This window comes from Helicoverpa zea, chromosome 16, assembly GCF_022581195.2.
Source record: "Helicoverpa zea isolate HzStark_Cry1AcR chromosome 16, ilHelZeax1.1, whole genome shotgun sequence".
NCBI classification, from domain to species: Eukaryota; Metazoa; Arthropoda; class Insecta; order Lepidoptera; family Noctuidae; genus Helicoverpa; species Helicoverpa zea.
The window spans coordinates 11457053-11477962 of record NC_061467.1 but is presented as its reverse complement, the minus strand read 5'-3'; the positions used below and the strand labels follow the sequence as shown (position 1 = coordinate 11477962).

Below are 20910 nucleotides of genomic sequence, written 5' to 3'. Positions count from 1 at the left end.
GAGAGCAACCAGGGGCCCGATTCTCCTAAGTTAATAATGTCAAAATCGAATCGCAATAGCAGTTTTAACCATATCGGACATTCTGCTACTAATAAAAGACCAAATGTATTCGATTGACATTTGATTGGTGTGCGATTGGTCTGCTATTTCGGTGATTTTGGTCTATACGGTAGTTTGCTGTACAATCATTTTGCAATCGTAAATCATTTGCAGACAAAATTATTCATAATTGAATGACAAGATAAATGAAAAGGATAAAAACGTTTATTTCAAAGAAAAAATAGCGGAATGCCACATACGCTTCAATCGTAATCGAGTCGGGATTGGATCTCAGTCGAATCGAGTCGAACATGAATCGTATGTCGCTTAAGTAAAATTAGGAGAATCGGGCCCCAGAATGCTCGATATGGTTAAAACTGCTATTGCGATCATATTGCGATTCGATTTTGACATTATTAACTTAGGAGAATCGGGCCCCAGTGGTCATTTCTCTACAGTGCGTATCTAGCGAGCGAGTGATGCGAGTAATCGCCCGCCTCACTCGCACACTCGCTTATAGCCGAGCTACACAAATATCGGAACTACGCACTCGCTCCCCGCGTCTCGCGAAACGAGTTACGTTTCTAGTTTTAGCTCTACTCATCACTCGTTAATCGTTGCCGGTGAGACAAGTGCCTTGTGGAAACAAAACTACTTGACAGATTTTAATGAAACTTGGTACAATTATTCTTCATACTCCTGGGCAGGTTATAGGATACTTTTCATCACGCTTCGATCCATAGGAGGAGAGCAGTGAAAGGAAAAGTTGGGAAAACGGGAGAAGTTATTCCATTTTTTAAGCTTCCGTCGCGTGTGCAGCCTTAATAGTTAAAGCTACACAGAAACCATGTATGACGGAAATGTTCTCCTTTAAATTATGTAAAAAATATACCAGAACAGCATTTGTCTATCTTTTGTGGTTGGCTCACAATAACACGTGTAACTCTCGATTGCTTAGCAGTTTGGAGCTTTCTTTCCGATTGTGAAGTAGTAGTAGGTACGCAAAGATTTAGATAATTGGATAGGCTGGTGTTTATTATTTCTTCCTCTCTTTGCACAAAGTCCGAATTTAACGCGGACGAAGTCGCTGGCAGAAGCTAGTAGAAAATAAATTCATGAAATTGGAAATAAGAACACTGATAGAAATATCAACAACTTTAATGATTGAATATATACAAGAACAATATACATACACAAGTTTAACAATATATCTGGGGCGGTGCGGACTCCGGCGCAGGTGACGATACCAGGCTAGTATATAGTCACAGCTATTGTATATAGACTATTATATGAGCATGTTATGTAGCAAAGGGATAATCGTAACAAAATGTTATATATGTTCACATGTCACACTTCGACAAACTACTTTTCGGTTTCGCTAGCTGTCGCATTCACGTGACAAAAATATATAAACAAAACAATATTGGCTGTTCAAATATTAACCAATTTTGAACATTCTCTACCACTTCGTAATTTCTATTACAGAATCAATTCGTTGTGATTACAATTTTAAAATGATAATAGCTTAATAATAAAACTACAATTTAGTTAACACTAAAACTAGATACAAACACAAAATTTTATAAAAACAGAAAAATGTACTTTTTGAGGACTTAGAAGGTAATATACAAGGGAATCAATCAAAAGCATCCAAATTGCACACGAGAGATAAACGATAGATAAAGCACCATAACTCGTGAACTGATTGAACGTATCAGGCTCTTATTGTCGACATTGTGTTGGAAGCAACGAAAAGCTCTTGTCAGCTATCATACCTCGCAAGCCCTGCCGTGCATTGTTCAGTAAGGTTAAAATTGACATACCTTTAGTTAAATTTTCACATATCTGGGAGAAGGAGATAAGTTAAAAACCGTCATTATAGTTCGGCCATTCAGAGAATGCGTTCCTGACACGTCGCGATTGAACTGACGACGTAATAACATTCATTGATTATTGATATAATAATGTTGTTTTAATGCTCCTCAATTGTTAAAACGGTAAACAACCAGCAAAAATATTTTTATCGTAACTGCAACGCCATTGCAAAGTTACGTCGTCAGTTCAATCGCGACGTGTCAGGAACGCATTCTCTGAATGGCCGAACTATAGGTATGGAAAGTCCGCAAGCTACTCGCTAATATCGTAGTATAATCCTATATAAAAAATATGAAAAAAATAAAATAATAATTTAATCGTCTTTAAAATCTAAAGTGATTCGTCAACCGTGTCCACAGAGGAGCGAGTAAAATTTAAAATATACGTATTCACAGCCCTAACAACACCCATTGGACATCCCTAATGAAGTCGAAGGTTATATTTACAATGTTCAAGATTTTGCCTTGTTTACGCGAACCACATATTATTTCAAAGTGATCCTATAGACTGAAATACATTCCGCTCAATCAAGGGATGTAAACAAGACAATATATTTCATGAAATACTTGGCAATACATTTCAAATGTTTGACCAAACATTTGGGCTGCAAAATATGAGGGGTTCGTAAGTTTAGCTGTGCGCTAAGTCGGTAAGAATTATGTCACTGGGGTAAGTTTGATCAAACATTAGACACAGTATCAATTTCAAAGACCTTATTGCAACAATTTTTATTGTTAAGAGCGTGGCCAGGAAACGGGTGTTCACCAACAAGACAGGTATCATTTTATTTAGGGCCAGTCGATATTTCATTCCATTGGCAATACACCGAACGTATTTCATAAATTGTCATTTCATTCGAACAGTTTTTTTTCGCTGGCCACACTCCCAAACTCAATTACAGTCAAAACACTAGATAAAATTTACTTCTATAACACATTTAGTTAAATAGTGAAACAAGTAATAATTTTACTATAATATGTACTGCAATCATGTTCATATTGTACGTTGTGTAAATAAGTGTTATTCTGGTATTCCGATAAGACAGTAAAACATCGATACATGCATTATTCGAGTATTCACCTCTCGGAGCTACACTTATCGATTGTGTAAATAAATAGATTATTTATAATAACATATACCCAAAAAAATTGACAGCGTAGCAAATAATACAACTTTAGGCAGAGTTTTACATTGGTTACCAACTAGTTATTGTATGTGGTAGACAGAATTTGTTGCGCAGCTCATAATGGTTGAAATAAGCCTACGCTGGTGTCGATTACGTTTTAGGCTGTTTTATATTAAAATAATGGGGCTGCATTGAAGACATTCTAGCGTGAATTCTATTAATCATGTTGACAATAAACCTCAAGCAAATAAAATGTAAATGTACAAATCTTAGTTCATATCATATCGAATGAATGAAGGATTACAATATCGCTGTAACACGATATAGAGTTAATGTAATGAGAGATGTAGTAGTTATAGTAATTATAAATAATAAAACAAACACTAAACAAAAAATACTTCTAAATGAAATGACTAAAGTTTTCACTATGAAAGTGTAGCAAGCGAATGCACACTACACGTCGCGTCGGTTAAATATTCCTATGGACATACTCTAGCGCCTGAGCTCGGGTTAGCGGGAAGCTACATATAATCTCTAATATGAAAATATATGTGGTAGTACATATTTGTAAAACTACTGTATTTTGTTGGCTCGAACGCACAATATGCGCCAAACCTATATTCACATATATTTTGGATATAGACACTAATTTATTGTGGGAGTCTACTATAGAATTTGTTAATTTATATGTATTGTACCGTTTAAAATACGCGTTCATAGGACGAATGAGGAATATGCGAAAATATTAATTTAATTGTTTATAACTATTAGACTTTGTTAATACGACAGCTAAAGGTGTTCAAGTAAGTCTTAATTGACACAACAATATAATTTTGTTATCTAATATTTGTGATTATTACATATTATGAAATAAAGTAATATTATTCGGATTGGCTGACCGATTTATTTAAATTAATTTATTTGTTTCTTTAGAGAAACTCTAATATTGACCTATTCCGAGTTACAGACAATTTATCTTGTCGATTGACGGACGCAAGGCAAGTTTTTCAACGAAGATCAAGGTTGGCACTGACTGCCACGCGACCGAACATACATAGATTCGTCAGAAAGATGTCGAAACGTAAATAATGTAAAATTCAACTAAATTGAACTTGAACGATTTAGATGACTTGAATTCTATTCCTGAATGCAGCCAGGATAAAAATATTTACGAGTTCAATAAATAATAGACGGGGAAATTTTCACCACATCCCTTTACATTTAGCAGATCATTCTGTAGTCAAGTATTACATAGATGTGAAACATGACCATTTTATCAATTACAATCATTTGAAAACTTTGTCATAAAAACAGTTGATCATGACCAAAATTTTGTCATCTTTACAGCGAGACTTCTATAAACCGCAAAATGAGATCGTTTAACAGTCCCATCATTTGACATACAAGATAAGGTTTATTGAACCCGCTGTTTATATTGAAATAAAATACCTACCAGCTTTATATATTATACATTTTACGTGGTATTTCCGTGGCTGTGTTTTTGTCAGTGTTGTTATAGTAAGATAATTATATTCGCAGTGTGTTTGTGTGTTGCTTCAGAGCGAGTCGCGATGCCACACCCAGGTGCGCTTGGTGTGGTCGAAGCGATGCGCGAGCCACTGCGCTTGCAGTAATTCCAGGCGGTCTTGGCTTAGGTACAGGGGTTTGCCGCGTCTGTGGGATAAAAATAAGCATAAATAAGGAGTCATGTGAAAGTAAAAATGTTTTAAAGCTACATTCATATTTTAACAGTCAATAATGCATTTAATTGAATGCGTGTACTCAACAAAAAATACTGAGAGTTTCAACAGATGTAAAGTTCAACTTTTGAGAATGTACGACTAATTTAGCGTGACTACTGTGCGATTTTAAGTTTGTATGATAAAAGAAACAAGCTGCTGCATGACAATAGATTAGAAAAATTTAGTACAGACAGCACATCTCTACCTGACTCAACCTATCAAATGTTCGATTGTTATAATTTGACCTGCTGGCGTCTGTACATTCGTTATAGTCTTCTATTCCAATAAGATTTTTCACAATACTATAATTATTAATATCCTATATATAAGTAGTATACTGACTTGAGGTCGCGGTCCTCCTCGTCGTAGTCGTCGAGGTAGAGCGAGCCCCACAGACAGGCGCGGCGGCCGCGGATGACGATGATGTACGTGGACGTCACCACCAGGAAGATGCCCGTGCCGCCGCCGCACTCCATCGCGTGCTGGAACATAACACCACATCTTAGTACCTTCAGACTTAATGCCTTGTAGACAGACAAGTATTTCGTCCCTAAAGACAAACACTCGAGAATGTCGGTCAAATTGCACATTGTACATGAAAGAAAAAGAAAAACAAAAGAGGAACATATAGACCATATGTAGAATAACATACATTAAATAGTGTGGAAATACTGTTATCCAATGCGAAGCTGGGGGGGTCGCTAGTTACCTAATAAACAGATAGGTGGTAGTTTCTTAGGACAGACACGATTGCTTGAGTATGTCGGTCAAATTGCACGTTGCAATTTGTACGTGATCACGTGGGACTCAACCCGTTGTGTTGGTATTCGAGTAGAACCATGCTGTCAGATGAACGAACCCGTATTTCCATTGATCTGTGCCTGTCACATGGGTTATTTGGCTACATTACCTGCACGGCCTCAGCGACCTGGTGCTGGCGGCAGCAGGGCTGCTTGAGGCAGACGAGGGTGCCGCAGAACAGACACACGCTGGCCTCCTTGGAGTACGTGATTACCTGCACGGCCTCAGCGACCTGGTGCTGGCGGCAGCAGGGCTGCTTGAGGCAGACGAGGGTGCCGCAGAGCAGACACACGCTGGCCTCCTTGGAGTACGTGATTACCTGCACGGCCTCAGCGACCTGGTGCTGGCGGCAGCAGGGCTGCTTGAGGCAGACGAGGGTGCCGCAGAGCAGACACACGCTGGCCTCCTTGGAGTACGTGATTACCTGCACGGCCTCAGCGACCTGGTGCTGGCGGCAGCAGGGCTGCTTGAGGCAGACGAGGGTGCCGCAGAGCAGACACACGCTGGCCTCCTTGGGCACGGCGCCGCACTGCAGGCAGACTCGCTCGTGGTAGTACGTGAACAGCCGGTCGTAGTCCCGCGGCAACGCCAGCAGCGCCGGCTGGCACCACTCCACCGCCATCGAACGCAGCAGGCGACGGACCTGACACAATACAACACAATCAGTACAAGAAATCGAAGAAAATAAACTAAAAAAAAGTGTGTGAAGTGGACAAATGTTGAAATAGACATGGTGTGAGAGGAGACTTAAGGACGATAAAGACTGTGATTAAGAAGTATACTCACAGCTAATTGTCCCCTAGCAGCAGCCGATCCCAGCTGTCTTGCCCAGGCCCTGGCAGCGACCGCAGAGTCAGGAGGCAGGGCTCTGCCAGCGGACCACTCGCTCCACTCCATGCCATCAGTAACCAGCTCCAGGTAGTAGGCAAGGCGCACGAACTCCTGCCGAGGAGTGGCCACTTCGGGCAGCTCGCTGCCGTAGAGGTGGTGACGGAGTAAAGCGGCAATGCGGAGGAATGGCAGGAGGAGTTCTTGTAACTGTGGGGAGAAAGTGTTTGTTGTTGGGTTGTGTGTAGCTTTGATGTAATTAAATTCAAAAATAAATAAATAATATTTTTAAATATAAGGCGTTTATTTTTGTGACATCCATGTTTTTGCTTCGAATCTCAGATCTTGTTTTTTTTTTTTGTATTTGGCAATTTAAATTTTGTTGTAATGTAATTGTTGTACTTTGAAAGCACATAAACACTTTTAGACGCCAAATTATTTCGAAACATAGGGTATTTACTTGCATAGTTTTGGGCATATTCCCATCCATGTAATTTTACCTGTTTCTCCATAGTAGCAAGATCAGGCAATCTCGGATCCTGTCCCGCAGCGGGCGGTCCGTCCTCCGTGAACAAGTCAGACCCAGCCAGGGCTCCCAACAGCAATTTGGCTGCGGCCCGCAGTCCCGCGGGCTCACCAGGCCTGCCGGCCGCGGCTAGGGCAGCCCTGCCTGATGCGCTGCAGTTCGCAATGAACTGGCAGACGACTTGGTAGTAGCTGAGTGAGTATAGTGCTCGCACTATGCATGTGAACTCCTCTGTGAAAGGTTTGGTAGGTTAGAATATGTGATTTAGGCCAAAGATGGGCAACATAAAGGTTTTCAAAAGAAACTCTTTTTTCTAGATATTTTTTTAACGGAATACATGTACATGCAATTATATAATGGAGTGCATAAGAAATTCCATAGGAGTAAATAAGGCAGTACATGAAGATGTAAATAAGGGACTACATAATGAAGAGTAAACAAAAATATAATAAGGAAAAGTATATAACATAATAGAGTCCACGGGCGGAAGATATTAGGGATCATGCGGGGATATATAAACCTGAAAAGTTTTGATGATTTGTGATTTATTCGAAGTATTATATTTAGTTTAGTATCGAACATATAATCGAATATTTTAATCGAACATAGATTTTAAGTCAATTTTTATAAAAATCATCAAACACGAAGGGGAATTATAAGGGTGACAAAATATAAGAGATATTCAACTCACGCATATCCAAATAGGGCGGCGTGGGCGGCGCCAGCAGCAGGAACTGCATGAGCAGCGCCGTGGGGTCCTTCAGCAGCAGCGGCACCGGGCGCGCCGACGCGGCCGCCGACGGCACCGGCGCGGCGTGCTCGTGCGCGGCGGGCGCAGCGGCGGGCGGGCACAGCGCTCGCCACGCGGCCGCCGCGCCGAAGCCGCCGCCCGCGCCGCTCAGCACGCGCGAGTGCGCGCCCGCCACTACTAGCAGGGGGACTGCGGGAATAATGTGGACATGTAAAAGATTAGTATAACTCGTTAAAGTAAAAAATATGATTACAAATGACAGTGCATCTGTTTTTTTCTTGGTTGCTTACAATTTGTAAACAATAATGTACGAGTGAGAAATGATTTAATGAGTTATCGTTTCCAATCCCATCCTTTATGTACACAGGTAGTATAGTATTTTAGTTTTGTTAGTTAAAAAGTATTCACTACAATACATAACGGCACCAATGGCTGATAAAAAGGTAAAGGAAAACATCTTGAGGAAACCTGGACTATAAAGTCTGAAATCACCAACTCGCATTGAGCAAGCGTGGTGATTAATGCTCAATCCTTCTCCATGTGAGAGGAGGCCTGTGCCCAGCAGTGGGACGATAAAAGGCTGTAACAGTAACAGTAACAACATAACGGCAGTTTCTCTCTATAAAATGAATACGCAATAGTGAGGTAATTTTGAGAAAAATCTTACCAAAAATTACACTCGTATCACATTTACTAATCTTTATTTACTATACTACTAATGAATATTCTATATCTACATAACTTAACATTACAAAAAAACATGTGTAATATAGTTCCGCTAATCTTCAAATAGACCAAATTGCTTCCTATTTCTTTTTGACAACACTGCTGTCCCAATAAATAATCATCAAAATGAGCTGCACTCACCTATGCACTCATTCCTCAGCTTATACCTCGGCGCGACGCAGGTCTGCAGCGTCCCCCCGCGCTGCACCAGCTCGCACTCCAAGTTCGTCCGCACCAGCGACGCCACGAACGTGAAGATGGCAGCCGGGGAGGAGCCGTAGCGCTGCTTGAGCTTACCGCCCGCTGTGGCCGTCATGTCTTCCATTGCCTTGCCCATGGCTTCCGATAGTCGACTTGGTGCCTGTGGAGAGTTAATGAGTATTAAGTTCGTGTTAAAAAAAGGGGACCATTTATGAGGTTAATGCACTGACTATTCCTTCAAAAGCATACTTTTTTTGGACGGTTGGACAGTATGGCGTCGGATTTATGACGTCATAAGTTCATGAAAATTCTAAATCATGTGTAAGTTAGGTTAGTATGTAAGAAAGCAACATCCTGCAGATAATCTACGCAAAACCGCTCTTAAGTTAACAATGACTCTAGCTAGGGAGATGATCCTTATAAAAAATATTTAAAAATCTAATGCGCTATCCTAGCGTCAAAATGGTGATTTAGGGGTTGTGGTATAGCGCTGGTGTGAAGTTGGGTAGGATACAAATGACTCACAGGCGGCGGATGATCCTTCTCCAACATGTCCTGCAGTATCCTGGCGCTGTGCTGGTGCTGGCGGGGCGCGGGGCGCGGCGCGGGCGGCGGCGGCGCCAGCGGCAGCACGCAGTTGGCGAGCTGCCGGCACACGGGGCACAGGAACTCTCCCCGCTCCACGTGGAGATTGTGCGGTCTTTGTGGAGCCTGTAATGCTCGCAGGTAGGCGTGGAGACAGCGTAAGTGAAGGTGGTGACCGCAGGATTGGACGTGTACTCCTCCTTCCCAGCCGACGGATACTGATACCAGCCATGACTCCTGAAGATAGATAGATACAGATATATGAGTTCAATATCTGTGCAAATACACTTCAATTTCATTTACTTTCTAAAAAGGTCATAAATTGGAAATTCTAACTTTAAACTCATTCGAAAACACGCATACGTGGGTCATTAGTTTACAGCACATAACCCATTCCACCTCATAAAAGACGAGAACAGATTTCAATAACTGATCTTCACATTTAAAGGTAAAAAATAACCATCTTTTTAAATCTTCAAGTATAACAGTTTCAATTTTTGTGCGGTTGGCAGCTGTCAGTTTCCAAAGGGGAAAATACCGTTGTTTGTACTAACTGTCAACTGCACCAAAAACGGTCAGTCCATAAAGCTTTGTATTGTCCATCTTGTTTCGTATATATTACCAGGTCAAAGTGTTGGTGCATCTCATCATGCAGTCGGTAGTGGTGCGCGGCGGCAGTGCCGTCATGCTGTCGCTGCAACCGAGCTCGCTCAGCCTCTGATAGCGCTAGCCGCGCCGAGTCCCCGCCAGCTCGTCGACGATGACCCAGCACTGATGTCGACTGCGAGGACATCACACATTCCATACTAATGGTCTTACTACAAAAACTTAAACATGTGTCAAACACTTGTCTAAAAAAGTGTAGCTGCAAAATGGACCTTATTTCAACGTCATAATCTGTCATTTTTTTAGACAAGTGTTAAATAGACGTTTAAAAGTTTTTGTGGTAAGACGGTAAATGTTTTATTCACAAGATACAATCCGAAACAGGTGAAAACAGATGAAAAGTAACTCTACTCTCAGGTAAAATGTGATCTTTCTAAAGCATTTGATTGCTTTAATATGACAGAGGTTATGTAAAATAGCTGTAAAGTAATAGAACAGTTCTGAGCAATTTAAACGTTTTTTTTTTTTATCTTTTATCTAAAATATAAAACACAGTGTTTAAATATGAAGCACATCAAGCATTCAGATTTATATTACTATGGGATACCGCAAGGTTCAATTTTGGGTCCACTTTGCTTTAAAGTCGCTTGACCTTCAAGTTGAATCGCCTTTTAAAGGTACAATAAGTAAAATTATGATGAAGCCTGTCATTGAACATCCTTGGCAGTCGTTATGGGTAGTCAGAAGCCAGTAAGTCTGACACCAGTCTAACCAAGGGGTATCGGGTTGCCCGGGTAACTGGATTGAGGAGGTCAGATAGGCAGCCGCTTCTTGTAAAGGACTGGTACTCAGCTGAATCCGGTTAGACTGGAATCCGACCCCAACATAGTTGGGAAGAGGCTCGGAGGATGATGATGAAGCTTACCTGCAGCAGCACCACGAGCCCTATAGGATCGTTAGGCGTGGTAGGCGCGGTGGTGTTGCAGATGACGCAGTCGTAGTCCCGCTCGACGGCCTCCTCCTCCTCCCAGTCCATCGCGGCGGCCACCTCGCCGTCCATGTTCTGCATGGCGGAGATGAACTGCTGCTGTCTCCGGGCGAACTCGCGCATCAGCTGTTGTTGGCGTTCGCGAGCGCGGCGGGAACGTTCTTCTTTTTCGCGGCGTTCTCTGTGTGGGGTATAAGGTGTAAGTTAGTTTTTGCTACAACAGTTATTATGTCCTTCCATCGTCATCATTATCAACTCATACAAGTCCAATGATACATACATACATAGACGTCCCCTAAGACACGCCGCTTACCTCCTACTTCAGTCTTACTATTTTGTCAAGTCACTTTTTTAAGGGAACCCGTATATTAGCCGCAACACTATCTCTACATAAAACTGTATCTATCAGAACCTGTGACACCCAAAACCTAATAATATACAATAAGAACTGCAAATTGTCGCTCTATTTCAAAAAAGTCTAATGTAGGTCAAAATCCTTACACAATCTGGGAGGAATTTGGTCAAATTACGAATAGAACAATTCTACATACCGTGCCCTCTGCTCGGCCTGCCGCTCCCGCTGGTGCGGCCACAGCGAGTGCCGCACGTGAGCGATGGCGGCGGCGCAACGCGCGTCTAGCGCCGCCAGCTTACGGAGCACGCGACCGATGAAGTATGGCCCGTCACCTGTGCACAGACGGAGTTAGCTTCATTATTTCTCGATATTTACAGATGATAATCACAAAGTAAAAACTTGAAAAATAAATAAAGCTTGTATATAAATATACATTTGTATTGTAAATAACCCATAATATACAACACTGAAAAGAAAACCTATATAATTAAAAAAATGCAATGCTGTATGATTAAAGATTGAGAAATTCTGTCTCTCCATTTTAATGACAACACAATTTCGTATAGTATGTCAAGAAATGACATAAGGGACTTTATATGACACAACACAAACTGTCAATTGGACGTAGTTATGCAGAAACGTTCCAACCCACTGTACGCGTAAATGCTTATATCTCAAATTAAACTTGAATTTGAGATATAAGCATTTACGCGTTTCAGTTGTATTCTTTTTTATTCTAACTAGTAAAGGTACTAGAGGTTTTATTGTTGAATTATATTGAGTTTAGATAACCATATGCTAAATTTTAGGCTGTTCAATCACAATAACTCGATTTCGGGTGACTTGTGGGTTGGAACGTTTCTGCATAACTACGTCCAATTATAATTCAGTTATAAGCTACTGTTAAACTCTCCAACTTTTTTAAGCTATGTCCTATAGGGTAAATTTTGTTTCCAAACTTGCATATAACATATGGAATGCTAATAAAGACTTGAGTATTGAGTATATTCGGGTACGGGAAATAGGTTATCTGGTCATGTACGTATATTTTAATTACTCACCGATAGGTTCCTCTGTCTCTGGTGCGGGTTCGTCTAACGAGAAGGAATCCAGTCTGCCAGACAGTTGCGAGTGCAGCTTCAATAACAACGATATTATCGATTCGTTCACTGGAATCGAGTCTTCTGACTGAGTATGTAGTTGAACCTGTGTGAAAAGATTAATTTATGAATCACGCTTTGTCATGACTGCCAAGAAGGATTATGTTTTTGGAGAGTTTTTATTGTACTGGTATTTTGTTTTAAAAATGGAGATTTAAGATAGATTTGAAAACGATAACGGTTCTTTACAAGATTAAGGGAAGCAAGCTGTTAAAGCTGTACAATATCCAAATCTTAGAATTGACCTGAGGGGGATAATTTCCATGTGTTATAAATTTCCAATTTGATAAACCACATGCTTAATATTTTTGCAGATTTTAACTGTTGAATCAGCATGAATTATTAAGGCTATTTTTTCACATTTGAACACAATTTCGACATAGTGCCATTGAACGCGTCATCCACCATCAAACACATGACACAATACTGATGATCATCATCACTAACCAACCTGTATCCCCACGTACCTGGTTGCTAGTAGAAGGCTGCGCGGGCTCGGGGTGTCGGGGCGCGTCCTGTATGGCGGGCGGCGCGTGCGCAGGGCGGGGCGCCGGCAATGCGGGGGCCGCGCCACGCACTGACACCGACCATGAGCCTTCGTCCATGTCTGTACGAAAACAGATCAATTTTATAGTACAACTCAACCTTAATATTAACTCCCTTTTTATTTATGTTGAATTTGAATGAATTTTATGACTACTTTGTATAACTTTACTTTTACGGATTTTGTCGGAAATTTGGAATTAAATAATATTAATATAAACACGACAAAATCCGTAAAAGTACAAAAGTATAAAAAAAAACCTAACTAAATTAACTTTCAAAGCAACATTTCACCTTATCAAAAAATGCAAAACATAGAAAGAAAAATCCAATCATTATTCACACTTGAAAAAACGATAATTATTCACACTTTTTTTTTCTTAAAAGTAACTGTTGTGTAGAACCCGATTGTTTCCTAAGCTCTAAATATCACCTAAAAATGTAAAATATAATAAACAATGTTTTACCATATTCAATAGGTACAGGCGGCGTGTCCAAATCAGAGGAGGTGGCGATGGCCAGACTCATCTCATGGTCAAACGATTGTAAAGCTAACGCTTGACTGTCATCTGTTACGTCCTGGATAAACAAATAAATCTCAATGAGCATAGTTGTTTCAATGAAACTGTAATTACTAGGTTAACTGCATAGTATACTCCAAAGACAAAAATGCATGCTAATATAAAACTATGAAGATAATACACAAACGCTAGGAATCTAAAGTTAAATTTCAAATAGGCATTTAAGAGCTCTTTCGAAACGTCAAACTATCACCCAGAATAAATAGAAGGAGGTCAGATAGCGATAGCGATCAAATACTGATAAATCGAGATACTATCTCAAAATAGTTGGGAAAAGACATGATGATTGCAAGTGATTTGACCAAAATTTGTACCTCTAAAGCTCGTATTTGTGGCGCGTCACCACCGCCGTCCGATTGGTCGTCTGTCATGGAATCACCACGAGCTACCTGCGAAATTATAATGACATTAATTGATGCTCAGCAATCAGCCACTAGAGGCAATTAAATCAATTGTTTGTAACAAATTAAATATGTATACGAATATATGAATTGAAAAAGAAAATTCCGTAGGTTGTGACTACATGTCTTAAACGATAATATACAGGTAAAAACTCGTTTATTAAAAGAAGCTGAAAACGGAATGATAATCACTTGTAAAGATGTAGGTACAGCTAGTGCTGTGCTGGTGGCGGGTATCGATGTTGATGTAGTAAGCAGTGGTATTCGCGTTGTCTCGTTCTCTGAAGGCTCCCATTCTGTGTCACCTGAGAAATAAGTTATGTTATAGAAGATTGAGTGAAAAAGTTTGAATTTAGGGATCTGTTGGGCGCTGCCGAGACGGCTAGGCCCTGGCCCCGGGGCAATGAGTATTTTATACATGCGAAATACAGCACACAAAAATGAAAAGAGTGATGTTCTTTTGATCAAAAGAGCTATATTTAATAGTTCAATTGACTCAGTTGCGAGTTATAGATCTATGTACTCTACTACTATAGTTCGGCCATTCAGAGAATACGTTCCTGACACGTCGCGATTGAACTGACGACGTAACTTTGCAATGGCGTTGCAGTTACGATAAAAATATTTTTGCTGGTTGTTTACCGTTTTAACAATTGAGGAGCATTAAAACAACATTATTATATCAATAATCAATGAATGTTATAATTTTGTGCCAAACTGAGTGTCAAATAACTTGGTAAACAATATTTTTCTAAATCTATACTGCGCTATTACAAGGTTATGTCAGCGGTTTATATTTTGTAGTGCTGTGCTAAAAATAACAGGCAAGTATCGTAATCTGTTCTTATACAGTTATAATATAAAATAATACGTTTTGATTTTCTTTTTAAGAATTGGAAAATAATGGACTATAAGACTTAATTATAACGTTTATGAAATATAAAAATAAAACTATGACCAAACCGCATTTTTATACTTAGATTAAAAATGGTAACCCCAAATGGCGTTATGGGCCGCCATTTTGTGACGCTAAAACAGTCGTCCGTTGTCGTTTCGTGCGCATAGACCACGTTTTTCAAGTGTTTTCGATCTTTTTTTATTTGATTACCCGGCTTTTGTTAGACCGAGATATCAGGATTGATTCTGTTATTGATAATAACATAATTATACATGTAGGCGAAGATGATGATGAAGACACCACCTCCTCAAGCAAATCGGAGTCTGATTAATATTCTGTTCGCACATTCAATTCAATGTACTTGTAACAAAGAATAAATAAAACAATTTTATTATATGAATATTACCTTTTTTTGGTTTCCACTTAAATAACTAAAATATAAAACAAATGATTCCGCCAATTTAAAACGAAAATAATCTTAAAATAATGCGGCGGTTCATTTTGAAGAAACGGTAACGAACTCAGTGTTATGTTGTGCCCATCACTAGTCGTGACTAACTGATAGGTGTCAGGAACGCATTCTCTGAACGGCCGAAGTATACTAAAGTTGATCGAAGCTAATCACGAAGATTAGATGTATCGCGAGGCAAAATTTGCTGAAGTAAGCCGATCCGAAGTGTCACACACTCTTTGTATTCGCGCGTATGAGTCGGTGAGCTAAATGATCTATTGAGTGAATGAGTGAGCGACTGGGAGTTAGATTTTGATAAGAGCTTGCTCAATTTTATATCTTATTCGCGAGTTAGCCATCTCGAAATTAAGTATATACGTACTATCCGAATGATGCTGATGCGTATACTGCGCGGGCGAGGCGGCGGGCGGCGCGGGCGGGGCTCTCGCAGCGGGTACACTGGCGACCACAGTTCTAGCGTTGTCGCACACAGCGGCCCCGGCGAACGCGCCCAGCAAAGGGACGCCCGACACGCTGCCGCCGCCTGCGGAGCCGGCTACCATCACGTCGTGCTAGAGGGGGAAAATTGTCGTTTAAATGATGCATGATTGTGATATATGGTAGAATTAAAATTAAAATGCTTTATGTGTGTGGAATGATTATGTAAAATATTTTACATAGTTATGAAATTTTGCCCTGTATAATTATATAATACTGAAAAGTATTGTTGCATAATTCGTTCTGAAGTTTTTGTAAGTGAAATAATAATGATAGATTGGGATATTGTTATAATACGACCGAATTTATTGTAGAAAAGAAAGAGAAATTAGAGTACAAAAATAAAATTAAAAAGAAGAGACATTACATGGAGAAACGTTCCGCTGTGCCGCGTGACGTCTTGCTGCGCAGCAAGAAGTTGTGTTTTCAACAATTTTACTACGTACCTTGTATTGCAACATTGCGCTGCTTTTCGCGCGGAATCACTGGCCACTGGCGGTATGAGCGGACCCTAACTGTACCATCATATATCTGATAAGCTCACGTGGTGCTGCTGCTGGCGCTCGGCGTGCAGGTCGGCGGCGACGTGCAGCAGGCAGACGGCGAGCGCGAGCACGTGGTCGGGCGGCGCGTGCGGCGCGGGCGCGTCGGGCGCGCGCCGGTGCACGCCGCGGTGCAGCACGCCCAGCAGCGCGCCGTGCAGCACGCCCGACGCGCAGATCACGCGCGGGTCGCCGGCGCCGCCCGGGGGCGCGGAGGCGGGTCGGAGCGGCGGCCACAGCACCCCGCTGCCCGTTTTAGAAGGTTCTGATGAACCTTCCGCTTTTTGTTTTTCGCGGACGCTGTGCAAAAATATAACAAGTTCAACAAATATTTCAAGCATACATCAACAATCTTAACTGACGTAAAAATTAAATGGCAGCACGGTCACAAATTCTCACACATGTGCATTGTTGAAAACGGCATTACTGTGTGAAATACCTACAAAAATTTAAACAAAACGATAAATGAAAGTGTGATCATTTTAAGATATAATAAAAGACTTTATTTTTGTCCTAGTCAAATACCCAATTCTAAAATTGCCTTATCTTTGACACCTCAATACCTATAATATTAGCTGATCCCTGTAAGTGACACATGGAACACATTTACTCACTAAGTAGAGTATCTCTCCATGGACGCGTGGAAGTCTCTCCTGTGGACAGCGCGACGCAGCACGTGCAGCGGGTCATAGTACTGCTCCCATACTATCGGCTTCGGCACGAACAGACCCTGCTCTAGGTTCTCCGAGCCTTTCGGCGGTGGACGGTACGTGGACAACTATAATGGGAGACAGAAAACGTACGTTGTAATGTATCCAAGGAGATCCCCCTCGAATGTAGATAACCTGTTTGCATATGCAATCCGGTCCTAGCAGTAAGTTCCTAACAGTAATCAGAAATAATTGCTAAGCATGAAATTAATTACCCGTAAGTTAATTTGGACGATATCGAATAAATTATTTGAGTGCTATATGTTGTTATGATGTCGACATTATTGGAGTGTAGTAGTGAGTAAACATCTGAATATGTACAAATTCAATGCCTGCACAGTATCATATTACCCTAGTATAAAAAGAGGATAATCTTAAAAAATGGACTGTACATGGATCTACATAATGAGTTTTACCCGCGTCGAAAGACGAAGACCTAGTTGCGTTTGGCAGAAGATGAGAAAAATGAGCTAATCTCTTAGGCAACACAATAAGAAGTACATTAAAGAGTCTTATGATAAACCTTAATATAAAGTTACCTCTTTGAGCACAGTCTCGAAGTTCCTAGTGTGCGCGTTGCCGGATCTCTCAGGCATGAGTTCTAGTAGTTGTGAGTGCGTCTTGTCGCCCGCAGCGAGCAATGTGCTCACTTCCAGTCTAGATTGTGTTAGTTCGTCGTTGCCTGAACAAAATAGAAGAAAAATAAAGTTATATTCATTACAATCTTGAAAGTCTATCCGTCTTACCACAAAAAATTGTAAACGTCAGTTTATGCCTTGTCTAAAAAAATTACAAATTATGACGTTGACATATGGTTCATTTTGCAGCCAAAATTTTATTAGACAAGTGTAAAACAGGGTTTAAAGGCACAAATGAGAAAGTTTGCGTTTTTCCTCAATCACACAGTGACGGCTAATCTGAAACTGATCAACCTTGGGAGTAGTATACTTTGCAATTTTATCCTGATACGGTAAGTAGATCACTGAGGGCGAAATGGGGGGATGAAATCGAAGACAAGGAATAGTTTCTAATCATTTGCTTCTGAAGACGGTGACATCTGGAAGTAGATAATATCTCACCAAGATTAGTTCTAGAAGACACGAGTATAGCGAGGAAGGTGAGCAGGCCTTCCACCATGGCGTCCTGTTCAGCAGCCTGCGCGGGAGACATGGGCATCATGCTCAGCCACTCACGACATCCAAACCTGTGGGCAAATATATTACTTCTTACTAGCTGATCCCGCGAACTTCGTATCGTTTAAAACTTCCTTGGACCTAAATAAGCTAAATCGATCTAGCCATTCTCGAGTTACAGTCAGACTAACAAACAGCGATTCATTTTGATATACATATATCAAGATTGTAAGCTGTCGATTAACGTTCAATCCTTCTCTGTGAGAGAAGGCCTGTGCCCGACTTTGGGACGATAAAAATTCTGATGATGATGACGAAGCTTTGCATGGTTTTGATAAGATCGAATGTATCAGCATTTTACGTTTTTTTAAATAAATAATGTTTATGTCCTGAAGGAGTTCTAAGGAAGTTCTAAGAAAAGTATGCGCTTTTAAATAGGTGTTGGTGAGTAACTGATTACTGATGGATAATTTCCTGTTATTATACTTAGATAAGGTCCTACGGATGTTAATGACCCTGCAGTTTATTGTGTCAGCAATAATAAACAATGCAAATGCAAGTCTCATCTAAAAACCAGGACTTTCCCTGTTCGAACAGTGGTGTTACCACCAATAATAAATGACATTATTTAATTCCACAAAAATAAATATTTGTTACAGATAAATAATTAGAGTATGACATCACAGAGTATTTCACAGTTCAGACAAAGAATAGGAGTACAAAATTAAGTCAACATCCGGCTTTGACCAGTCCCTAACAAAATAAGCGTCAATTCCGAAGGGTCACTCCGATTAACATAAATAAACGAGTCTGATTCAATCAAATATGACTTACAAACATTATACGATAATTTAACAACCAGGGTAAAGAACAAAGCGTTGTTGTAAAAATATTCCTGAATCATATATTTTTTTGATTCAAACAAAATGTGTCTTTGAGTCAAGACTTTCCTTAGTTTAGTATTAAACTGAAGAAACGTGACATGTGGTCTGAACAGTGGTAATTCATGTGAAGTTTTTGCGATAGGACAAGTTAGTGTTTTAGCATACATTGTAAATAATTTAGTGCTAAGTTTTTGCGATAGCAGTACAAGTAAGTATTGAAGCATACATTGTTAACTTTTTATGTATATGTTACCAGCTAGAAGTATCCGCACGTTTTCAGTTGAAAACGGGTAAGGATTCATCAATACTAACTGAAGTTTAAGTCATCAGTCTGAATAGTAATATATGGCAACACTGCTTCTTAGAATCTAAGATCCCGCGCAAACATTCGATTATGCGATTATAAGTATTTTTTTTTAAATTGTTATTCAGTATAAGTGTTCATAAATAATATCTATATATCTGTATAATATCTATAGATCTGTATAGTTGAATATTTGTTATGTATTTATAGTATGTTTAAGTTTTTATAGATATAGTATTGTATATATATATTGATATGGAGAATTTTTATGTATTAGTTTATAAGTATTGTAATGTACGATATATGTGTATTTGTATTTTTATGGGCCCTAGTTGCCTGAAATAAAGGAATAAATAAAAAAAATAAAAAATATCAGATGAGTGTCGTTGCTCTTTAAACGATCATTAATTAACAGTTAATACATTTTTCATATACCTCCTAGTTTTATAATGTAAAATGAGTCCCATTAACGGTTTCTAAGTCCAATCTTAACCCCATTGTATCGTTTCTTAATAAATTAGTACATGTGAATGAATGTGAACCAATACTGAACTATAATTTTACCACATCGTCAATACGGGCTATAGATCTCTCAGATTAAATTTTGAAATTGGTTCTTAGTTCTCTTGTAGGAGGTTCTCGTATATGTATTTGACAAATTAATCAGATTAGTTAACAAATACTCACATATCAATACACATATCGAGGAACTGGTCTGCGGGCAGATGGGCTGCGCAAACCTGCAGCCAGTAGATGTCCATATCCACCATGGAATTGCAGAAGTTTGCCTGTATGTACGTCATCGCTTGGCCCTTGATCTGCAGCCCGTTGCGCACCCATACTCCCGCCAGGATCTCGTAGAATAGGCTCTGTGGAAGAAAACATATATTTATTTACTTATCAATACTTCATGTACACTTTGTATAATGGCGTACTTAACACTTTAGACGATTTGTCCCAGTCTACAGTGAAGAAATACCAGTGGTAGGTTATGTTATACAATAATTGGATAATAAAATATAAACGTAATATACATACATATTACATTTGTCAGGCAAAGACAAAGAAATAAGAAAAGAAAACAAGCTACGATGGCGATTCTGCCAATTTTCTATAGATGTACTATTATTGTACCTATATTGAAATATTTCTGGACTTCTAGGGCGTAATAATGTGTAGCCATGGTAACAATTAACTCCTTGAATGCCGTTTATTATGAAACAATAGAAAAATCAATTGCGTCTAGCGTTTATCTATCTGCCCTACACATACACGGGACATAAACGGGTAATGGGGTACTTTTTTGTAGATGCAGTAAAAAATCCGGGTATGTCATATTATATGCATGTTGGACTGGAACATATCTATTTAAACGTGTTAAGAGCAGTTTAGATGAATAAGATTTTGTTTGTCGAAGTTTCGGGATTTCTAAATTCGAATGTTAGACATTAATTCACTAGAAATTGTAGTTCTGGGTTTTTCTTGGAGACTTCCAAGTTATATGCTCTCGTTACACCACTAGAAATTGCAAGTGCGAGTCGGGTGAATATCGCAAGATATAAAGGTTACAAAGTTCAATACTGATACCGATCCTTTGTTCCTTTTATTATAACTTAGTTTATCAGTATTCCTTGCAGGCATTGTCATGGCTGGACG

The 20910-nt window shown here is 39.8% G+C and overlaps 1 protein-coding gene across 4 annotated transcripts in view; it reads right to left on the bottom strand.

Moving 5' to 3' along the window:
* Positions 1 to 2147: 2147 nt before the first annotated feature.
* LOC124637772 (E3 ubiquitin-protein ligase Ubr3) overlaps positions 2148 to 20910 on the bottom strand; it is a 66100-nt gene continuing 47337 nt past the window's right edge. For 2 of the 4 annotated variants that reach the window (XM_047174411.1, XM_047174412.1), the window contains 23 exons: positions 19942 to 20123; positions 18013 to 18137; positions 17473 to 17615; positions 16838 to 17001; positions 16226 to 16523; positions 15566 to 15755; positions 14027 to 14139; positions 13748 to 13822; positions 13320 to 13431; positions 12777 to 12916; positions 12211 to 12355; positions 11346 to 11481; positions 10732 to 10975; positions 9823 to 9981; positions 9141 to 9437; positions 8556 to 8775; positions 7629 to 7877; positions 6912 to 7168; positions 6370 to 6621; positions 6092 to 6226; positions 5693 to 5986; positions 5125 to 5264; positions 2148 to 4714 (listed from right to left, as the gene is read on the bottom strand). In XM_047174411.1, coding sequence (XP_047030367.1) covers positions 4597 to 4714; positions 5125 to 5264; positions 5693 to 5986; positions 6092 to 6226; positions 6370 to 6621; positions 6912 to 7168; positions 7629 to 7877; positions 8556 to 8775; positions 9141 to 9437; positions 9823 to 9981; positions 10732 to 10975; positions 11346 to 11481; positions 12211 to 12355; positions 12777 to 12916; positions 13320 to 13431; positions 13748 to 13822; positions 14027 to 14139; positions 15566 to 15755; positions 16226 to 16523; positions 16838 to 17001; positions 17473 to 17615; positions 18013 to 18137; positions 19942 to 20123 — 4188 coding nt within the window. In that variant the 3' untranslated portion in view covers positions 2148 to 4596. Of the gene's footprint in view, positions 4715 to 5124; positions 5265 to 5340; positions 5987 to 6007; positions 6227 to 6369; positions 6622 to 6911; positions 7169 to 7628; positions 7878 to 8555; positions 8776 to 9140; positions 9438 to 9822; positions 9982 to 10731; positions 10976 to 11345; positions 11482 to 12210; positions 12356 to 12776; positions 12917 to 13319; positions 13432 to 13747; positions 13823 to 14026; positions 14140 to 15565; positions 15756 to 16225; positions 16524 to 16837; positions 17002 to 17472; positions 17616 to 18012; positions 18138 to 19941; positions 20124 to 20910 lie in introns of those variants that run through there. The other 2 variants (XM_047174413.1, XM_047174414.1) reach the window with 2 other exon arrangements.